The sequence below is a fragment of the Sturnira hondurensis genome, unplaced genomic scaffold (genome assembly GCF_014824575.4).
Source record: "Sturnira hondurensis isolate 20B ecotype Veracruz unplaced genomic scaffold, ASM1482457v3 Scaffold0021143, whole genome shotgun sequence".
Classification (NCBI taxonomy): domain Eukaryota; kingdom Metazoa; phylum Chordata; class Mammalia; order Chiroptera; family Phyllostomidae; genus Sturnira; species Sturnira hondurensis.
In genome coordinates this window covers 30,671,952-30,695,060 of record NW_028093774.1, presented here as the reverse complement: position 1 = coordinate 30,695,060, position 23,109 = coordinate 30,671,952, and the positions used below count along the sequence as shown (strand labels likewise).

Sequence of the window (23,109 nt, the reverse complement as noted above, 5' to 3'; positions counted from 1 at the left end):
ACTGGGAATCGAACCTCGATCAGCTGGTTCGCAGGCCTGCGCTCAATCCACTGAGCTACACCAGCGAGGGCATGACTGGATCTTCTCTTGTGCTTGTATCCAGGATCGTCTGTTTTTTGTGATGGAATTTGTGAATGGGGGCGACCTGATGTTCCACATTCAGAAGTCTCGTCGTTTCGATGAAGCACGAGCTCGTTTCTATGCTGCAGAAATCATTTCGGCGCTCATGTTCCTGCACGAGAAAGGCATCATCTACAGGTAAGTTCTGGCTGCTTATCATTCCCCCCATAGTTCATAACCTGTCCACTCACTCTCTTGGCTTAATCCAGCCTTCTATTTCTTGTGATACTGAAATCTTTCTGGAAATTTACTTCATAAAGGCTTGAGTGTCCATGAGGCTGAATAAATAACGCAGTGATCAATTTTGCCTGCACATAAAACTTGTCCTGATGTGGTGTCTGGAATAGGCTTGAGAGGCTGGGGAGAGACTGTGCGAGTTTGCTCGGCTGGGGTTTGCTCAGGGCCTGTCACAGCCAAACCCTGCACGGTGCTGAACACATTGTTGCTCCCCCTTTTTCTTTCTATTTCAATGTTGGAAGTGATTCATTCCATTTTTAAAATCCATGCCTAAACAGACGAATGTCAGTAACTGTTGCCCTAAATTGCTGTAATAATAATCAGTCGGATTAAATGGTGGCTCACCAGTCTTGACGTAATGATATTTCTCATTTGGAGCCTCCTCCCAAATACGATTTTATTTCTTTCACGACGCACAATCCTTTGGTCGCGTTGCACTGTACACTGGAAGGGCTTGAGCTCAAGGAGCAGCAGGTGAAACTTCGGTCAGACAGAGGAAGGTCGGGCGAGGCGGGAAACATAATGGCACGTGTCCAACACTGATTATTCTTACATTTTCCTGTTTTCCCTGTTGCCACCATCCTCCTCCTCTTTAAGTCACATTATAACTTAGTTGACATGGATACCCTTTATTTCCTCTTGAGATGCAATTGTTGCTCTTTTGAGAAAAAAAAAATCTCTCTTACAGGAGAAGTGTGAAAGTTGACGTAAAGAGCTTCCTGATGGACATTTGTTCTTTATTAGCTTTGCTACGTGCTGTTCCTTTTGTGAGCTCACAACAGAATTGACATCATTGTCAAAGGGTAAGGGAGCTTTAACCGCAGCGAATCCTTGTAAATAGCCCGAGAATCAACATAGAGGGAGGCCTGTGAAGATTGTGTCAGGACTGGCCAGCGATGCCCGAAAGACGTGGGGCCGCAAAGGAGGAAAACAGGCCCTCTGCACAAATGCCTTCTAGTCCATTCTCAGCACAGAGCCCTGAAGCCTCGGGTGGCCAGGCCCCAGCCGCGAGGTGGAGAAAGGGGCCCAGAGCTGGGGCCAGGCAGTGTGACCAGCAGAGGGCCTCATCCTGTTGGAGGTAGTCAGGAATCTCCGCTCATTCTGAAGTCGGGGAGCTGCCCCGGGGAGCCAGCCTGTGCCGTGAGCTTTCTTCCCCAGGTGCATCGTTCTCCCCGGAGGGTCTCCCTCGGAATTTCCCCCGCGTCAGCGTTCTGCCCAGCGCACCACGGGCAGTGGCTGCTGATTCAGTCTCTGATGGCGGAGGGAGGCCAGGGTCCCTCCCAGTGCTGCTGTCAGACTCTGGGCCCTGAGCTCATTTCTCTTCTCCTCTCCACAGCTTATCCATCCATCTCTACTCAGTTTACCCCAGAGAGAGCCTTCCCCATATTTAATTTGTAAGAACAATGACTTTCCTACTAGACAGGGACTTCTGTTGTAAATCAAAATAGAATTGTTGTGTAATCCAATATAATAATAACAACAATGGCGGCAGCAGCTAAACTGAGCACTGGTTACAGGCTCAGCACTTTACCCACTTTTCTCCCTGAATCCCCCCAGCAGTATTATTATATAACAATAGCATTATTTGTGGCATTCAGATGAGTAGCTGTGTCTTAGAAAGGCTTAATAACCAGACCTCGACCGGGTAGTGAAGCCAGACCTCAAACACGTGTTCAAACCCCGGGCTACCCTGTCTCCGAGGGAGAGACTTGCACACTTAGAGCACCCCGGCAGTGTGGCTGCTCGCACCCCTCTGCTGATCCCGCAGCCCTAGCTCATGCAGATGGGGCAGAGTGGGAATCTGCGCCCATTCCTGCTGCCCTCAGAAAATCCTACAGACTGGGCGGCCTATAAACAGCAGAAATCTATTTCTCACAGCTCTGGAGGCTGAACGTCTAAGATCAAGGTGCCAGCCTTGATTTGCTGTCTGGTGACAGTGATTCTTGCTGTGTCTTCACACGGCAGATGGGGCCAGGGGTTTCTCTGGAGCCTCTTTTATAAGGGTACTAATGCTGTTTATGAGGGCCCCTCCCTTATGACCTGAGCACCTCTCAGAGGCCCACCACCTAATACCGGCATCTTTTGGGGGTAACGTGTGAATTTTAACGTGCAAACTTGGGGCAAGGGTTGGAGGGACACACACATTTAGGCCACAGCAGCAAGGAAAAGCAGGAAGGTCTAAATTCTTTTGAATACTCAGAGGCTTCACTTGGGCACCACGTCACATTGCTGTGAGACAGCAGCCTGCCTTCCCGTGTAGGATGTGACCATCTCTGCGTCTGCCTGTTTCATGGGTCTTGAAATATGAGGGACGGACACTAGCTTGGCGAGGTTTCTGGTGGAGCAGGGTCTCCCCACATCTTAAGAAGTTTTATTTCAGTTCTTGGTATCTGTGGTTCATTTCTGAGAATTTATTTTAATTTACTTCTTGGCTTGAGTCCCACACACAGGTTCTAACTGCTGTGGTTGACTTTGAAGGGAGCACATTTAATTGGGATAGATTCAAATGCTATTTTTATCCTGTGGATTCATTTCACAGGGTAGTTTAATTCCATTCAGGGTGCTGGCCTGAGAGCAGAGTCTTAAGGATAAGCCTTTGAAAGCCAAGTCCTTGGAATTCCCACTCAGTAAAGGGCACACGTGGGCCTTGGAAGGTGTGAACTTGATCCAGAAAGCGCAGTGAGAAACTTGGGAGCAACAGAGCCTCCTGTAGGGTTCATGTCCCAGGATGGCCTTCATCAGAGCACAAAATGATCTTTCTGGAGGACCTCTGACCTATCCAAACAGAGCCGTCATTGTTTGTGTGGGAGGGGTTTTTTTGTTTTGTTCTGTGGAGATGTTTTATTTTTTTTCTCAGCAAATTACAAAGATGCTACCATCTGCAAGCTATTGCCTGACCGGGCTTTAGAAGGTGGTACCTTGGGCTCCCCCTGACATGACTTTCTTCCTTCTCTTAGCCCACTGAGCCTATGAGAGGAGGCAGGCCAATTACATTCCTGTGCTTTTCTGCTTGTGTTCTGCCCCTGATTCTCAACGCCTTCACTTGCACTTCGTGAAGGAACAGAAGCCCAGTTCCCGGGAAACACAGGAGAAGGGTCTGCCCCGTTGCATTTGGTTGGAAAGTTTGCAGCCTGCCAAGGGCCAGAGACCAGAAGGAGAAGGCTGGAAGTAAGCAGTCAATGAGTCATTTTGCTAAGGGAAAAAAAGACTGTTCTTTCCTTTGTTCTGGGTGTGTTGGCTGATTGGGAGCACAGAGAGTGCTCATGAATAATTGTATAGGAGCATTGACTTTCCCCCAGAGTTTCCCTACGGAAACGTCAGGGAAACAAAGGAGCACCCATTTCATTTACCTGCAGTCCAGCGTGACAGGCGCCATTTCTATCGTCTTTCATAGGCACAACTGCGCTCCAGGGGCATTTGGCTGCCCCTGACATTTCAGCCCCGAACTGAAGCCAGCCAGCACACGTTGCATTGGCTATTATTGACAAAACGTGGGCTGCATCTCAAATACGTTGAGTGGAGAATTCATAGAACAGCACAGTTTGTTTTGATTCTTCCTCATGACATTACACTTGAACACAGTGCATTTCAGCACCGTTTTCACCTCGTGAGTCTGACCAGCTTTGCATGCTGGCTTCTGGGGTTCACAATAGTCAAGATTTAGTCCTAAATCTTGTACACGGAGGTTTGGAAACATTCAAACCTGCAGAGAATTTTTATGGTTTATTTGAGCCAAACTGATAATTATTGGGAAGCAGAATCTCAGTGAATTGAGAAAATGCTCCAGAAGTGGCAGTTGTATTGTATACATTAGAATAACAGGAGGAGACATAAAGAAAGGAGAGTTATAGGAAATCATGGGTGGTAGATTAGGGAGGCAGAAAAAAGCAAAGCAGAGAAATCTCTGGGCTTGGATAAAACAGACAGATATGTGCTTGTTTTACATTGGCGGGCGAAGATGGTCAACCACGAACACTGACAGCACCCAGACGCGGCGTTCGGAGAACAAGGTAACAGTGAGGGGCTCTGCGGTCTGGTGCTCCAGTGCGTGGGCTCAGTCTAAGGGTCTGGAAAAGGGGCTGCCATGCCAAATGTATGTTATCTTAGGTGCACAAAGGTTGAAGGCTTGCTTTAGGTAAATATCGACCTTTGTCAAAGAAGCTAGAGGCCTGGGATGTGAACACCCGCCATAATCTTGACCTGCTTTTCATTGGGAATGTTCGTGTTCACTCCCTCCTCTGTGTTTACTTTTGGTCTCTGAGTTCCTACGGCCTGCCCCATGGCCTGCCCCGAGCTTGTCAGGTTTAGCGTGTGACCCTTCTCGTCCCCAAGCTCCGAGGGCTTGCTGTGGCAGTTGGCTCTCATTCCCGACGTGGGACTGGCCCACCGGGCTGACTGCGGGACCGGACCCACTGGGCTGTCCTTGTGCAGCACAGTAGTTTTAATGAAAACCACCTTTGATTTCTCCTCAAATTGAAAGAACAGTCTTCACCTAATAGACTTTTTTAAAATCCAGAATATGGAAAAATTAGCAATATCCCTTCAAGGGAAGATCTGTCAAACCAGGCTCTGAACACAACTGTTGGGTCTGCATGAATGTACCAATCTCTAGTACAATCTGACTCTTCTTTCTCTCGGGTGTCCTGCGGGACCCTCAGGCGCCTGCTGCCCCCGATGATACGCCGCAGTTCTGTAGTTAGCTGAGCACAGCTTTGCTAGGAGAGCCCACTGGGAGGCCCCCTCTGTGAGCATCACTTTTGTGTCTAAGAATTCCCAAGTCTTCTGCTTCAAAACAGTTTGTGTGTCGGGTCAGTGATGAGTATCACGTGCATGTGTCATTGCCTCTGATGCATTCCTTTCCCCTCCCCAAAACTGGCAACATCTCCTTTATTCCCTTCTCCTGGTGTCTTTCTCACTCCTGTTTCTTATTGGCAGACTTTCAGAGCCCCCAGACGTCTTTCATTTGAACCTGGGATTTTGGACTCTTAATGTTGCCCCTCCTATATTGGAATTCAATTCCATTTATTCTACTTTTTTTTTTTGCTGAGAAAAGTCCTCTTTTTAGATAAAGCTGAAAGTCAAGTTTAGAAGCTCGGTTTTCCCTTTGCCATCTGAGGACAAAGTTCTTCTGCTCTGAAAAGCAGGTCTGCTCTTTCTTGCGCTGTTTGCTGCAAAGACAGCTACGAGTTGTTGTTTGTTATTTTTGTTGACAGGTGATGCACTGGCCATGGGGTTCTTAGTATTGTACTCACTTTCATGTTGGATTTGGACCGTGAGCCCTTACCCAGATTGTCCCTGGGACTCTGAACATTTTACTCATATTTCTGTCTCCCTTCTTCTTAGCTTGTCATGCTTGCTCTGCCAAGTGGTGGCCTCATTCATGCCTGTTCTTCCACTGTCACCAGAAGGTGACTTCAATCCTCGACTCCTGAGATCCTTTTACAAGGATGTGATGAACAACTCAGAGGCTTTTCAGCCTGTTAGAACAGCTGCCCTTTTCCCCAAATGAAACTCTTTGGCCACTTTTTTCCTCCCTCACACAACAACCTTTCGAGATATTTTATAAATATCTATTGAGCATCAACTCTCAGCCAAGGATATGGATACGAGGATGAACAAAAACCAAAAAGCTCCCTTGTGGAGAGCATCTTCTACTGAGGGAGAAGGATGTCAATTCAATAATCATAGTAACAGAAAACTCCAACTGTGAAGGAGAGGGACGCGTTGCAATGGGTGAGAGCCTCTCCCAGGGCAATTCAATCTGGCTGTGACTCTTGAGCTGAGGAAACATGTGAAGCGGGAAGGAAAAAGCATTCAAGAAAAGGAATAGCAAATGCAGGTGCCCAGTGTCAGGAGGAAGCATGGCAAGTTCAAGGGCTTTTGAAGAAGGCTAATGTAGTTGGAGACCAGAAGTCCTATCTTCCCATGACTGGCATTTTATTATCCTCGAGTTTTCACCATCATCTGGTGGTTTCAAGTTTTATTAGGCTGCTTGTAAATAATTTATTTAAAAGTTAGGAAAGGCTGGTCATATTGCCAACCCCTGGGGGAGCCGTCCATTCACAATGAGTTCTTTGTGTCCGCTTCTGCATATGTATCTTCAACAATGGAGTTACAAACTATTAGAATCAGACGAGACCTCCAAGAGTACCTGTTGTCAAGTTTGCCTACAGATGAGGGAATTCAACTCAGAAACATGCAGACAGTAAACTGCTTCTCCGAGTGGATGTTTTTTTAGGATGGTTTCACTGAAAATTTGTTTCCTGTCTCCAGAAAACAAAAATCAGCATTGGAAAATTTTGTTTTAGTCTTCAACTTACCGCTGACATGAAGAGCTAATTAGGACATTTGGCATTTGCTACTGTTCACTCCATTCCAATGAAGAAAATGCAGTTGAGCTCAGAACATATTTCCACTTGTGTTAGGGGTTATAGACACAAAATGAGCAGGTGTGGGGTCTGCCCTTTGAGGCTCTTTCTGTGGGTGGGAGAGATAGCCCGTAAGTAAGTAATAGCAGAGGGGCTCTAAATCTGAAGTATGCCTGACCTATTAAGGGAGCACAGAGAATGGCTGCCTTGCCTAAGCTGGATACTAGCAAGTGGAGCAGACAGGACTTAGTGACTGGGTGGATCCAGGGAGTGAAGAAGAAACATGGAATCATTCCCAAGAGTTAAGCTAGAAGAAGGTTCAGTGGGTAATGGTACCATTCATTAATAGAGATTAGGAGCCCAAGAAGAGATCTAGGCAGAAGAGAAAGATAATGAGATTTAGACGCGTAATGTGGTTGGTACCTGGGATGCCTGCCAGTGGAGATGCTCAGGGCACAGGAGGACATGAGTGAGTCTGAAGTCCAGTGGAAAGGATTGGCTGGAACTGAGTATTTGGAAGTCATCAGGACATAGCTGTTAGTTCATATCGTGGGGCTGGGTGAGATGATCCGACAAGAATGAGTGAAACTGAACAGCAAACCAGGGACAGAGCCCTGACAGTTCTGTGGGCCCATTAGAAATCTGCCTACATTTGGCTCCAGGGTAAGAAAAAACAAAATATAAAAAACTTGGTACACTGGATCATTTAGAGTTGTGTCCCCAAAGTGCAGTCCCATTTAAAATATAATGCTATGAAAGAATAGAAAAAGATTGCTCATTTTAAAGTAAGTTTGAGAGTCAGCCTACAGGGGTGAACAAAAGTAGGTTTACAGTTGTGAGTATGCGAAACAGTTTGTTCTTATATTATCATTTATTAATTATTATATTATTTATTTGTATTACAACTGTAAATGTACTTTTGCCCACCCCTGTATTTTCTTTCAACTGAAAGAATGCTGTTCTTGGTTTTCAGAAGACCTAGGTCACCTAGGTCACATAGGTGACCTAGGTGGCCTTGTGTCACGGGCCGAATCCGGCCCTCCACCTTGTTTCATCCAGCCTGGCACTTTGTTTCTACCCGGTGGCAGTGCCCAGCTCTCGCTTAACTGTTAAGGAGTAGTTACATTTATACAGTCCTAAAATTACACTCAGCCCTTTGAAGGCAACCACGAGGCTGATGTGGCCCCCGGTGAAAATGAGTTTGACATCCCTGACCTAGGTGCTAGGCACAGCTCTGCTGTTTGAGGTGACGTGGGCAGGCTGCTGAATGCTCTGAGCCCGTTTGCCCATCTGTCCATCTCTCCATGGAGGGGATTGTTGACACAGCTTCCCTGGAGGGTGTTGGTGGAAAGTGAAAATGTGAAAACCCTTTGAATCATGCCAGGTCAATATAAGATACTATTTTTTGCATAATGCTATTTTTTGCATAACCCTATCAATGGGTTTTCTATATAGCACAGGCTTGAGCTGAACTTAATCTCAAGACACTTCCTCAGGAAAAGGCAACTTTCACAGAAATTGGAATCCTTGCTTGTAGAACCAACCCTCTGAAGACCAATCTGTTTGTGGTAAACTAAATCCAATGGTGTTTTTCTTTCAAATCAAACCACTTTCTTGGCATATTAGCAATATCTTGAAATTGTAAATAATTAATATACTTACCATGTAAATATCATAGAGACGCATAGCATATGGGACGGACTGTAAGACCTGAAGGGTACTCTTGCACTTTTGTTTCCATTTCAGCTGTGTCTCCAATGTTTGGGGGAAGTGGTTCAACTCAGTTTGAGTTCTCCTTTTGCAGTATTGAAGTAAGCTTTTTTCATTTGGAGGAGATTCAGAAACATTTCAGACCTGGCGGGGTCAGCATCCTGGTGGCTTAGTCCCAGTAATGCACTTTCTCAGGGAACCCAGATTAATGGCAGGAAGACATCTCAGATCTGGAACATTTGGGTGGTTTTTCTCTGTTTCATTTACTCATTTGAGCAATGATTTGGGCCTATCTCATCAGTGTTGACCTTTTGCATCAACAAAGGCTGTGGATATTGGGAACTAATTGATAAATGTGGTAATGGGTTTCACTGGCTAATGAAATCAGACCACCTGTTTTGCTCTTTTCCCCACCAAATTGACCAAGCAGCCTATCCCTTCATTATAGTTAAACACGATCTTCAATTTGTTTGCTAAGCAATAAAAACACAGTCAGTTGATCTTTAGTTCCAGATAAACACTGCCATTTGTAAAAAGTAATTTAATTGTGTGCTTGAACAAATGCTTATGAAATGTTTACTTGATGCAAAACAACACTTTGTGTCAAGCTGTTAGAAAATAAAAGAGTAAAGAAAGGCCCTGCCCTCAAGCTTGGGGTGTGTGTTCATTCTTCTAACAAATATGTGCTCAGCACCTGCTGTGTGTCAGGCACTGTTCTAAGCTCTGGGAGCACACAGGAAATAGAACAGACAAAACCCCTACCCTCCAGGAGCTTACATTCTATACTGCAGGTATTCAGACAAACATAAAGTAAATATACTGAATGTCTCCGTGATAAACTCTATGGAGAAAAAGCTGTGTAAGGGGAAGATGAAGTTCGGGGAGACTGGCTTTAGTATTTTACACAGAGGATTTAGGAAGGCACCTCTGATAAGGGATATTTGAGCAGATGAGCAGAGACCTAAGGGTGTAAGGGAGAGGCTCTGCGTGGTGCACTGGGAAGAGAATTCCGGGCTGCAGAGGGAACAGCAGGGAGGAAGCCTTTGGGAGGAGAGTGTGCTCTGCGGGTCCTGCCGGTGAAGAGAGCAGGGGCTGGAGCAGGTGCCCTGGGCCAGCCTGGGGGAGCTGACCCAAGCTCTCTCACCTTCAGTCTGTGGTGTGGAACAATGGCCACATGTACTGAGCACCTAAGTGGTACAGATAAACACCATTGTGAGGAGTGTTTACCTATTTGCTTTCCATCTCTCCAAGGTAAGTGGTGTTATCCTTATTTTACAGATAAAAAAGCTTGAGGCTCTGGGAAGTAAACAACTGGTTCAAGGTCACACAGTGTGTGGGGGAACCCAACAATCCCCCTCAGTTTTGAATGCATGCAGATTGCCAAGCTCCCTCAACCTACATGTTGCCGCACTTGTATTTTTCTTTGCCTGGAACTTCTCCCCCTCTTTGCCAAACCCAGTCCTGCTAATCTGTGCTATCTCAGCTTCATGGACACCTCCTCTGGGGAACTTTTCCTAGACTCACCTATCCCCCAGCCTTGATCTAGATGGTGTGCCCATCCCCCCTGCTCCCCTGGTGTCTTGTAGTGTGTCTTCCAGAGCACAGGTACTGGCCTGTCCTCGCCACACGGGGACCTGTGTGAGGGCAGGGCCGTGCATAACCCTTGTCTGTCCCCAATGTTACACTGGCTCAAAATTCAAAGTAGTGCTTTTAAAAAAAAAAATCAGTGAAAGCCTTTTAAGAATTGTTTTCTGAATCTATTGCGAAAAAATGTTTGGGCATTCATAATAGTATTTTTCAAATGATAGTTCTAATTCCTCAGGAATTTTTTAATTTGGGGTTTTCATTTTGATAGTATTCATAAGGTACAATTTCATCCTTGTCATTGTAATTCTCAAATGAGAGCCATTTCATGGGAAATGACTTATTGGGGATGTTTCTTCTGATGTTCTGTAAACAGGGACCTCCCAGGACCTGGGTGTGGGAGACAGTGGTCTCAGCCGCGGTCCTTCAGCCACTCCGCTGCCCTGGGGAACGCAGTTCCCGAGCGTTTGTGACAAATTTAAGTTGTGTACTTTTTTGCTTACAGTGCTGCTAATCCCTCTCCGAGTGGCATGAGGTCGGTCTGCTATAATCCGAGAACTTTAATAGTACTTTATTCCAATTTGTATGCCTTTTTGCCGAAAGCTAAGGTGGTCACTTCTTCAGGCTCATTTTGTAAACTGGACATTGTTTTGTAAGTTCCCCAAACCTACTGTCTGTGATTTGCACACGTGACTGAGGTTTCATTTTCTACAGTTACATGTTAAGTTCCCGAAACACACTAATACCCTAAGCTATTCAGGGATGGCATTTTCGAACTAGGCTGTACACAGATATCCTCATAAAAATGTGTCTTTATTGGGTATATTTTCATAAGTGAGAGCAATTTCCCATATTTATTTATTTTATTATTGTTTTGAGAGTGGGGGAAGACTGGTTGTTCCATTAATTGATGCATTCATTGGTTGCTTCTTCTATGTGCCCTGACTGGGGATTGAACCCACAACCTTGATGTATTGGGATAACATTCTGACCAACTGCACTACCCAGCCAGGGCCTCCCTGTTTATTTTTAAAATAAAATTATTCTCTAATTATAAAAGCATCAATAGAGTAAGTGTTACAACGTAAAATATAAAAAGTAAAAATGAAATAACGTATCTTGCCACTGAAAGATAATAATTTTTCTTCAGATATATTTCCTTGAAGTTTTTAAATGTATTTTTTAAACAGAATTGAGGTACATATTGTTAACCTTTTTTTTTTAACTTACCATTTCCCCTACCATGCAAGTTATTTACATTCTCTTTCAACCTAATATTAATTGATACAGAAAATGGTCTATCATATGGACCTACTTAGTTTCTAGTATGTTTAAGGTGAATGACTATTTTAATGATGATGTGTTCATATCTTTGTATATGACTATTGGATCAGTTTTTGATTCCTTCCCTAGAACAGATTGCTGGATGTATGACTGCTGGGTCAGAAGGCATGCGTGTGTTTGTTGTAACTTTCCACCCCCGGGGCTGGAGGGACTTGGAATCCAGCTTTGGCTCCCCACTTCCCAGCTGTGGAGTTTTGAGTCAGCCACTCAACCCCTCCAAGCCTCAGCTTCTTCACTGATAAAGTGAGGGTCCTAGAGATGCACACCCGAGGGTGGTTATGGGAATTAAATAGTGGTGCATGTGAAGCCTTTCGCTGGGGCCCGCCATGGAGTACATGCTCAGTGATGTTTACTTTTTGTGGAACATTCTGTGGGAAGCTACATCAGAGCACGTGTTCCGATGATGGGTATTGACGTTGTCTTTCCAGATCACTTCCCCCGTAGCTCGTAAGTGTACGATCTGATGCATTTTGACAAGTGCAGACAATATATAATCAGCACTTCAAATACTATATTGAACATATCTATCCTCCCACTGAAATTTCTGGTGCTCCTTTCAGTTATTCCCTAACCACCCCCATAGGCCAGCAGTGCTCACTCTACATGGATATGATAGGATGTGGATATCCACACTAGCATCCTGAGAGTAAGATCGCTTCTTAATAGCACCCCTGTGAGACTAAGAGGATGGGGCTCTTTAAGATGACTGCATGCAAGTGGTGGTGGGCGTGGCCAGGAAAGCCATGCCCAGTGGTCTTTGTTGGTTCACCCTCTCCTTCCAGGCGGGTGAACACCAGCAGGTCAGGGTCTGAATGCCTGAGGTAATGTGGGTGATTTTTATTTTCTTGTTAATGTTTTTAAGCCTTTTTAAATGTTCTTTATTGAACAAATAGGGCCTTTTGAATAATTAAAATATTTTCCAAAAGGATCTCAAATGTGCTATTAAGTATAACCCAATACCCCACGTCGAGTTTTTCAACACAATAATGTCAAAAATAGGTAGCCTGCTGCCATATCAGTTAAATCCCATCAAGCCTTGACCTTCAGGCTGTGATCACTCCTTATCTGTGAATTCCAGTTCTGTAGACGACCTAAAGTCATTGTTTATTCTGCTCAGGCCGATTAACAAATCCCATAGACCAGGGGTGTCCAACTCATCTTCACCAGGGGCCACATCAGCCTCGAGGTTGCCTTCAAAGGGCTGAAGGTAATTTTAGGACTGTAGAAATGTAACTACTCCTTAACTGTTAAGTGAGCTGTTAACTGTTGCCTGGCTGGATAACAAGGTGCCGGGCAGGATAAAACAAGACCCTCCACCTTGTTTTATCCAGATCTAGCCCTCAGGCCTTGTGTTTGCCACCAGTGCCACAGACTCATTGACTTAAACAACAGAAGTTTTTTTCTCTCACAGTTCCGGAGGCTGGGAATCCAAGATCAAGGTGCCAGCCAGGTGGTTTCTGTGAGGGCTCCCTTCCTGGCTTGCAGACCACCGCCTTCTCACTGGGTCCTCACCTGGCTGGCTAGAAAGAGACAAGCGAGCTCTGTAGTGTGTCTTCCATACAGTGCACTAATCCCGTCATGGGGGCCCCACCCATAATGTCTCCCAAGGCTCCGTCTCCAGATACCATCACCCTGGGTGAGGGTCAGGGCTTTAACATAAGAATTTGGGGGGATGCAAATATTCATTGTCTTACACTCATTCATCTGTAACATGTTTCAAGACTGAAACATCTATTCAGTTTTTTAATGTTTTCTCTTACAGTCAACAAGGTGTTTTGCAACTGTAATACTTAGCTTGATAGTACAAAAATCTAGCTGGAAGTGATTTTGCCTCTAAGGAGAATAGCACTTGCTAGAGCTGAACGCACAGTGGACTGACGGGGGAGGATATCTGAGGATTAGATGAGGGCCTTGTCGTTCCTTGCTCACTGAGCCCTCTGTGTTAATCTTGGAGCTGTGTTTCTGAGGGGTGCTGAGACCAAATCCTTCTCCTGGGTCCCAGTCCTTAAGCATGGGAGGAGAAACAGCTAAGTGGAGCATGGTGCCATAGTTCTCCCCTCGACATATACTCTGCAGCATGTCCCTGCAGGTGGGATTTTTTTCCCCACTGTGTCACAAACGTCAAATTTTACTTATCAGTGAACTTCCTAGGAAGAAATATAACTTGGCGCAAACACCCTGTAAGGTTTGGTAGAAATGGTCAGACTTTGATGAGTTTCTGGGTTCGCTTGCAAAGAGGAAGGGGTGAAGCCTGACAGGCAAACAGCCGCACACCCTGGACAATGATGACCTTGAGGTCTGTGCGCGGTGCACACGTGGGAAGGCGGCAGTTTGACTTTGATTCCTCCTGCCTTCCTTGGCACTGCACTTCCACCCTCCAGAAAACCCGTCCGGACCCGCTCTGAGCCATGCAAAGTCACTGCCCTGTACTATGTTTGATAATTGCATCAAAACCTCCCTGTCCCACGACTCACGAGAGTCTCAGGGTTAGGAGGGAGTTCCAGGTTTTATTCCCTTTTCATTCAAAGCGGGAATACCTAACAAGCTGCTGAGTGGTCATTTCCCCCGTATACTTAAGTGCCCCCGAGCAAAAAGGGACTTGTTACCTCTACTGTGAAGCATCTCTGACTGTTGGAAATCACACCTTTGTACTGACTCAGTGTCTCCCAGTATCTTCTGTGTACTGGTCCCGGACCACCCTTAAGGACTAGACTGAAAAACACAAATCCTCTACATAGAAAGCCTTCCCGATATTTGAAAGCAATCTGGCAATCTACTTGACCTGTCAAAGAAGGAGATACTATCCACATGCTGTTGTTCATTCTGGCTGTTTTTCTGCAACCACTGGTTTCTGAACAATCGTACGCCGTCATGTACTTGTTCATTCTAGATTCTTGGATTGCTATCTAGTTGACTGGTTACAGTCTTCTTCTTCACTTTAAAATTAGAACGGTCTTAGCTAGTAACTCAACTAATACGAATGATGCTGTTAGTTGCTTTTGTTGCCCCGCCCAGATAAGGCTGGGGCTTTAACTGAATTTAGGGGTTGGTGCTGAGTATAGGTGTAGCAGGCTTGGTGAGACGTTAATTATTGGTGTGATCTCAAAATAGGGTGTTCAAGGTTTCCTTTTGTGTAGATCTCAGAGAAACTTAACCGCTACTTACATTTGTAAATATAGTTTCAGCCTCTGTGTGCACAGGAAAATAGAGATGGTGAACCCCGGAGCTGGGGGTCTCTGACCACAGCCCCCTCTGAAAAGGTGAATGCTTTGCACCCAAGTCAGTCAGTGCCTTGCTCCAGGGGGACTTGCCAAAGATGAGGCACAGGGTAAACACAGGTGCAGAGGTAAAGGAGGTAAAGGCTTGAACGCCTCCAGTTAGAGGTGCCCGTGGAACTCCTAGTCAAATGATCCATCCTGAAGCTGTAGGCATCTGGCTAACCTCGGACCAGAGACTCGGGGTTGATTGCGTGGCAACAGTGAAAATGAGGCAGTATTGGCTTACAGTTAAGAGAGGCTTGGGGATCCAACTTGGATGTCGCACTTACCTCCACAGTGTACTAGCTCTGCGATGCTGGAGAAACTCTTTGATTTCTCCAAGTCTTGGTTTCCTAATGCACAACACGGGATAGCGGTACTGCCTGTCCCATGGGGTTACTGTGAGAGTTGAATTCATGTGGCTTGTTTATCCCGGGGTCTGGTGTCGGTTAGTGCTCCATGTGCACTATCAGTTATAAAGAAGGAAAGTGATCCAGGGAAGAAACTCGAACAGTGAATTCATTTCGAAGGTGGACAGATTCAATCAGGAATGGGTGGAATAAATTATGGTGTACCCCTACAGGTCATTATGCAACTATTCAAAGGAAGAATGAGTTAGATCTACATTTATTGACCTGGGTGTTTTTGCCCTGATAGATAAATAAGTGAAAAAAAAAAGTTAAAGAGAGGCATGTGTGCTCACTTTAGTCCCATTTTTTTTGTTGTTTTTGTTGCTGTTTAAGAAAAAAAGTAGTAAAAGCCATCTATACATAGATATGTACAAGGAGGAAGTTGTGAGAGAGCCTAAACAAAATAGCTTAGGATGGTGTGAACAGTCACTGATCTTTCATTTTGTGTCTTATTGTATTGCTGATGGTGGTAACAGTGTATACTCTTGTATTTTTGAGAACAAATTTTGAAAAAAGAAGTGAAAGAAGTGGGGGTGGGGGGTGAGCAGAGAGGAGGAGGAGCCAGGAGGGCGTGAGAGGGAGGGAGTCCTGAGGGAAGAAGTGTTGGGAGGGGCGTGCAGGATGAAGAGCTGAGACTCACACTCCTTGTCTCATTTGTCAGAACTATATTAGGGCTTGTCATCCTGAGCTCTGCTTTTCTTACTTACTTTCATTTTATATTCCTCAGTTTCTGGCATAAGGCAGAGCAGTATTTCTTATTTCTTGTCTACATTCCTGTGTTATTTCTAGCAACTGAGCCAATGCGGATCTGGGGGAATACATGGGGAGAGATAAGTGATATGGAGATGGGCATGAACATGGTATTATTTATTGACTAAAGAGCAATGTCAATGTAACTTAAAGAGACGAGTTAATCCATAATGATATGGCAATAGCTGTGGTAAAAAGGGAAATGTTTCGGCTATTCTAAAAATATTGCAATGAAAGCTGAATCCAACTTCCCAATTAATCTTTCTCAAGGCAACCAGGTACCCATTTCTTGTCTGTCCTTCAAAAAATGGTTTATGCGTACCCAACCTCTTTGTTTCAACGTGTTTCTCACTGAAAAGGGTACCGGATACCCTTGTAGAACAGAGGTTTTCCTCAGCCTTTAGAAAGACCAGCTCTAAGCTCCTACAAAAAGGTTAGCAATTGAGCCTTCTTTTCTTTTCTGAAAGCATTTGTGGGCAAGGGTGCAAATCAGCCAAGAATCCGGCCCTTGTTGGAGGAACTGTGGAGATTTGTTCAGATGGTGTAACAGGCTTGTAAGTTTGTTGCAGTTACATAGCTACAAAGAGAAATGTATTTCCAGCCCTCCACGTAGAGCATTGCATCAGTCATTATTTACAGCTGGATCGCAGGGCATCACACACACGCCCACGCTGGCTGGATGGGGCTGGCCTGCATGCCGAAGTACCCTGCTCGCTCCCGGGGAGCTTCTCAAACCCCCTTCTCTGCAAGGCTGGGGAGCCAGCCTGTCAAGGGAGAAAATCATGGGTGAGCTCCTGCCCTCAGAGAACATGGGGAACATGTGTGGGCGTCCAAACCTCACAAATTATGCAAGAGCGGGTATTAAATCTTAGTTTAATCCAAGCAACGAGAAGCTTGCCCTTCCCAAAGTTCATCTAGTGAAGATTTTTTTTAACACTCCTTTGACAGAGAAATGTGACGATGAGCCAATAGAGGAAGGCAGGTGACAGCCACAAGATCCATCCTTTAGAGCATGGGTCCTGTCATCGTGAGCCCTTCCTGAGGTCCTTGTGGCTCGTGTTAATTCTTGAAGCACGAGAGGGAGGGAGGAAGGAAGGAAGACCAAGGGCTTTTTGTTTTTGTTTTTGTTTTTGTTTTGACAGCTACAGAATTGAGAAAACTACACCACGGCAGTGAAATGAATTTATAATTTAATTTACAGCTGGGGAGGAAAATTTTGGCAAAGCAAACCTGTCATCTGAATGCAGTCAGTCTGGCCGCCTAACTGGCACACGGAGGCAGGGGACAGTTTTGGCCTAAGGAACACTGGCGTTTTGTTTCCTCGCCTGAGAACAGACAGGTTCAAACCTGTCAGAGGCAGTGACTGCGTTTCCTTATGACTGAGTTATACGTGTGGTGGTGGTGGTGGGTTTTTGCTTTTTTTTTCCCCCCCGTAAGAATCTGGTTGAGTAACTCAGAAAGTTAAAAAAAGAAAAAGGAAATGAATGAGAAAAGTTGGCCGAGGCTGGCGGCAGATGCCAGGAGGGTGCACGCAGCCCGGCAGGATCTGTGGGGTCTTTGTCTGCCCCCCCCTTGCCGGTGCTCAGCCCCTCTCTGCACGGCTTGAGTGTTGCGTCTGTTCAGCTGCCATTAAAGAAACAGGACTCTGTTCTCCCAAACGTATTCCTTGGGGGTTTCAGAATGTAAAATATGAAGTGTGTGTAATCACAGTTCCCAGCATGTGTTGGCATTTCAGCTTTGGCAGCGAGAATGGGAAAACTGAAGCATTTCCAGCCAGGCAGGCTGAGTTTGAGTTTGTGCTGTGGACACACAACCCCAGGAAGCGAGTACGTTAAAAAGCGCGTTCCCTCTGAAGTCCGTCCGAGGGGCTGCTGTGCTTTGTTCGATGTGCTGCAGCTAGTATATATTTTTATATTCTGTTTTCACCCAAAGAGTCGAGGGCTCACCCTGCAGAACCCTTCCACGGCGTCTCACTCGATGTGAAGTCCAGGAAGCGTGGCCCGGGTCACACTTGGTGTTCCAAGGGCTAACTCTAGAACCGACGACTTACTGGAAAAGCTCAAGACACTGCACTTTCTAAGAATTAATTCTCAAGATAAAAACTCACCACAGCATTCCAGATGAGAAGGATTCCATAAAGTACATGCACGTTCAACAAAGAAAGAAATTGCTTTAAGTTTGAGTAGGCTTAGAGCTATGGCGTCTTAGCTCTCCCAGTTTGCTCCTGTGATTCCCGTCATTAGTGTCCCCTCTCGCTCCCAGGGCCCCATTTTGAAGGCTACTTTGCACAGTCACCCTACGAAAAGGTGTCTGCATCCTACAATTTTTTTTTCCTGTGAGATGGCAGAGCCAAAGGAAAAAGGATATTTTTACCAATTGAGAGTGGTCCCCTGATGTAGGAGGGAAAGTCTGCAAGCATGTTCCTTTCATGGACTTTTCTCCCCTGGTCCATGAATTGGAAATTTAGTTACTAACCACTTTATAAATATTTCTCTTCAGCATTAGTCTCTATCTTAGTTTCAAAGACACATTGGGGAAAATTGCCTTTCCCTTGAGTTCCATGTTCTAGTTTTTTTGCATGATATGTTAATATATTTACATGAGATATAACTTTATGGGTTCACAGTCATCCGTTTAACCACGTGTTCACTTAGTCATTCATTCATTCATGCAACCAATATCCACGGAGACCTGCCTCGTGCCTGCGTGTGCCCTAGTGACCCCCAGAGACCAGAACGCTGCCTTCAGGAAGTGTGTGTCCTAGTATAAACGTATAAAGAAGTAAAAGTTACCACTGGTCATGAAAATTACCTGGAAGGAAATTAAGTGATGGATCTGTGTGTGAGGTTTTTATGTTTTGGTTTTACTCTATAGACCTAAAGAAAAGGAAGATGAGGGAAGGATGGAGGGGAAAAAAGAGATCTACTTTCATTGTTGAATGACTGAAGGATTTTACCTGGGGTCTCACCTTAAATACCTTCAGAATGAGGACCAGTGGAGACAGTCCCATCACAATAGTTTTAACCGAATAGAACTCATATGTCTGTACAGCTAACGTGCAGTTTAAAAGAGAAAATCAAGGAGCCCGAGGCCAGACCAGCAGGAAGTGTCCACACTCCGTTCAGCCCTGACCACTAATTCACGTCCTCCCAGGCCTCCAGGTGTCTGTTTTCTCCAAATCAGTGCCCATCAGGCCTGGTCAGTCTTCCATTTCCGTAGGTCCCCTTGTGGGTCTCTGAGAGAAAAGGAGGACAGCATTGGAATTTTATAACCACGACGAGCCTCTCCACCTCACTTTGGAAATATTGAGCGGTCCCTCTGCAGTCGGGACGACAGAAAGACCGTGCTCAAGGAAACCTATTGGAAAATCTGAGTGCTCGGAGAAGTGTCAGGAATATCATCTTTCATCACGGAATTCCTCCGCACGGCTGTGGTGTGCCTTTGAGTCAACAGGAGGAATTTCACCACGCTGTGGCCTCGGGCCTCAGATCAGCAGGCCTGTGGCAATGTTCCAGCCTCAGCTCGCTGGCGTGTGGGGCAAGCAGTGTTACCGACCGCGCCGGCCTGGGAGGCAGGCTCCTTCCAGTAGGCAGCACTAACCCTTCCAAGCCGAGTTCAGGCTCCCTGGGTTCGAGTTCAGGCTCCCTGGGTTCTTGGGCAAGGTCTTTCTGGAAACGGATTTTAGAGGAGGGAGGGGAGAGAAATATATTGATATGAGAGAGAAACATCGGTCAGTTGCCTTCTGTATATACCCCGACTGGGGATTGAACCTGCAGCCTAGGGTTGTGCACTGACTGGAATCAAACCTGCAACCTTTTGATGTTCAGGACAGTGCTCCAACCAACGGAGCCACCCAGACAAGGCCCTCGTCCTTTGTTCTTCCGCCAAGGCCCATTCCTGCTGCTCTCCCAGAAAGTTTCTCTTCAGTGCCAAGGGTGAGTCTTCCAGAGAACCAGATGCTGTCCTTACCCAGAGATCCGTGAAGGATGGGTGAGGCTATCGGTCACCTGCCTTGGCCTCAGGCTGAGAAGGAAAGGGGGGAACCTAGGAGGGGGAACCCGGCAGCCCCTTCCCTTTGGTCACACAGTGACTCTTCCCGAACAGACGTTTGATGAAACAGTTGGGTCCCCGTAGACCAGAGTTCCTGCAAGCAGTGAGTGGCCTTCCACAATACGGCTTATAAGACACTGGTGTCCTCAGATAGGGTGACATAGACTCTCCCTTCTTTGAAGGTGAGTCTGTGCATAAGCTCTCAATTCCCCTTTTGTATTTAGTCCCCAACCTGTAATGCAGCAGTCAACAGAGGGAACGCATACTAATAGCTACTGTATTTCCTTGGTTCCCAAGAAACCACTTATCCCAAGTGTTGATAAGCTCCAATTTGGTGAAAATGAGAGGAGTGGTGGCTGGCAAGGTGTGTTTTATTTGGGGGCTTTTTTGGACACAGTTTTAAGGAACTTGCCTTAGGGAGCAGAAGCATTAGACGGAGGGAGGAGACACAGCTCTGAGGATCGAGGCAGTGTAGGGGGCGGAGGTTCGTTCTCCTCCAGGTAGCAGGAGAAGACTGTTTTCCTCTGTAGGCAAGGTGATGGGGGGGTAGCTGGGTTAATGGTATTCAGGCATCCGTGTGGCAGCGGAAGGCAAACAGAAGCGTCGATGGTCGGGAAAACGTCTGATCCGCTGGCCTTGAGAGCTCTTCCCTTTCTCACATGCCAGACGGGCTTCTGCGGGAGGCGGACACATAAAGAACAGCGGCGTAGGCAGACAACCACATTTACCACTGTGTCAGAAAAGCAAAGTCATCCCACCCCTCCTAGTTTCCATCTTGGAAGATGGGTGCTCCTGGTCATTTCTTTCCCAGAAACTGGGGAATCCAGTCTCAGACGAGTGTGGGTTTGGATAACCCAGCATTACATGGAGCCAAAGAAGGAACGTGCAGGTCAAGCAGTTGAGCTATGTTGCTAATGAGGCTCGGTATTTGCTGGATTTCTCATCTCTGTAAATGTGTCTTCAAGAGTAGCATCGAAGGCACTGTTCCGCTCAGTCAGAACTTGCAGTCGAGTTTGTGATGTTCTCAGGACAGCGCTACTAACCAGATTTGTAAGCATCTCCTTTGTCATCACTTCAGTCCCCGCCAGGTTCTCACCTTCCTAGGGTGAACGTTGTTCTAAGGAATGTTCGGATTCCTGCAATGCATTATCAGCCTGGCTGGTGGAGCTGGGCTGGTCCAGGGTCCAGAGAACTGGGCAGGGGGCAGAAGAGGACTCCAGAATGAGGCCCCAAATGCTGCCAACCCTCCTCCACAATGCCAGGCCCCCTGCTGAAGCTCGTGGTTTCCAGGAATTGCATTTGATGTGGGTTGTGAGTTATGGCATAAATGTGTCTTTCTTTTAAATGGACTTTTTGGTTTGGAAAGTGTCCTTCACTCCCGCCTGACATACGGCAGTGCACTCATTTGCCCTTGTGCGGCCGGCGCTGTGAACCATGCCGGCTCGGAGCAGACCATTGTGAAGTTGTCTACAGCTTTGCTTTGACCATGAGGGGACTTCTCTACCATTAAGTCACTCATTCAGTGTGTTCCCAGCACTTGCTGGGTTTGGCTCAGAAGACCAAAAAGATTTATCTATATAAATCAGATCCTTGCCCTCAAGGATTTAGTCTGCTGGGGGCTCCAAACACATCCATAATTTGACGATTTAAGACGGGCACCATAAATGCCCAGAGTCAAATATAAAAAGAATGCAAAGAGAGTACAGAAAAGGAAGTTCTTAATTCTGATGCACAGGGTCAGGAGGCTTTGAAGAAAAGCTGGGATTTGAGCCACAGGTTTTCAGTTCATGGCAAGATAGGAAGTTACAGGCCAGGTAGATGGAACAATAGGGACAGAGGCATGGAGGCAAGACAGTGTCCCTGCTTAGGAATCCTGAGGACTCCGTGTGACTTGGGGGCCCAGGGGAGTGGCAGTTAAGGTAGGTGGAGGGAGAATGTGGATGGCTTTAAATGTAGGGCTGGGACATTTGGCTTTGTTTGCCTGTCAGTAGAAGCCATCAAATGTTTTTGAGAAAGAGACTGACAGGAAATAAATGTAATGTGTTAACCAGAGTGCAGAGGAGCAAGCAGGGAAGCCTGCAGTTCAGGTAGGAGGCCCTAAAATATTAATAAATCGAGCAAGGAAGAGTCACGGCTTGAAGCAAGCCAGTGATGGGGGGTGGGAGGCGGGAGACAAAGGAGAGGAGGAAAGGGAGTGATACCGTGGAGGAGGAGCTGAGAGGCCTCTGTGACGAACTGGCGTGGGGGCCAAGGCCTTAACAATGATTCCAGGATTTCCAGTGGAGAATGCTAAAGCTTGTAACGGAGGGAAGACAGCAGTTGGATGAAGTCCAGTTTACATCCTTTGTGTGTGAAGGGTTGAAAGGCCCCCAGTAGCTCTGACCCCAGAGCAGTTCACTCCTAACTTCTCGTGCAGGTCCGGATCTCTGGACAGGGGTGTCAGGGTGGAGCTTTAGATCTGGGAGCCACCTGTGGAGGGTGATATTGGAATCCATGGAACTGAACTGCACGGGCAGAACAGCTCACAACTGGGCAGATAGCACTGAGCAACTCGAAAGGGTACCACTGCATCGCAGCCACTGAAGATTCGTGTACAGACTAGAAATTCTTCTAGCAGTTGTCTCGAGGAAGGGGTGTCTTTTTCTAATGTGCACAAAGGCACCACGTGGTCTAGCAGTAGTGCTAGAAATGAACCTAGGCGAGGGCTAAGAACACAGCATTGAGGACATGCCTACCCCTGAGGGCAGGTGCTGTAGGAGAAGCCACGAAGGAGACACTGGCCTTGGGGAGAGACTTGAGAAGAACTATTCTGAGTTGTCTTGGAGTTTACCTGCAGACATGGTTGCCACCCAGTGACCTCTCACCTTAGCTTTGGTTTAGTGACTCAGAGCCACTGCTAATAATAACCACCGGCTCTCCCTTTTCACATTTCCAATGGGTTCTTCTTGATCCCAGCAGTTGGGGTACCTAGCTGTCTCCATTTGGTCAGGAAGTAGAATTATCAAACCTGTGGCTCTGTTCCTGAAAGCCAATGCCAGGCAGATGAGCCAGCGTCCTGGGCATGTCGCTGCCTCCCCCAAAATGCCCGCTACAGAGCCCGCCCTGTGTGTTCCTAGGATGGCAGGTACGTGCACTCTCTTAGGAAAGGGTACCCCCCCCCCCCAGGCCACTCGCTCCTGGCACATTTGGCTCCAGCCAGCCAGGAGTTGCTGGGGCAGTTCCCATCCCAGAACAGGCAGAACCTCTCTGATGGCTCTGAACCCTGCTCTCTTGAGGACC

General features: G+C 46.5%; 1 protein-coding gene across 1 annotated transcript in view; it reads left to right on the top strand.

Moving 5' to 3' along the window:
* PRKCH (protein kinase C eta) overlaps positions 1-23,109 on the top strand; it is a 203,026-nt gene that overhangs the window by 141,754 nt on the left and 38,163 nt on the right. Inside the window, exon 10 of the mRNA XM_037031633.1 lies at positions 104-258. Coding sequence (XP_036887528.1) covers positions 104-258 — 155 coding nt within the window. The remainder of the gene's footprint in view (positions 1-103; positions 259-23,109) is intronic.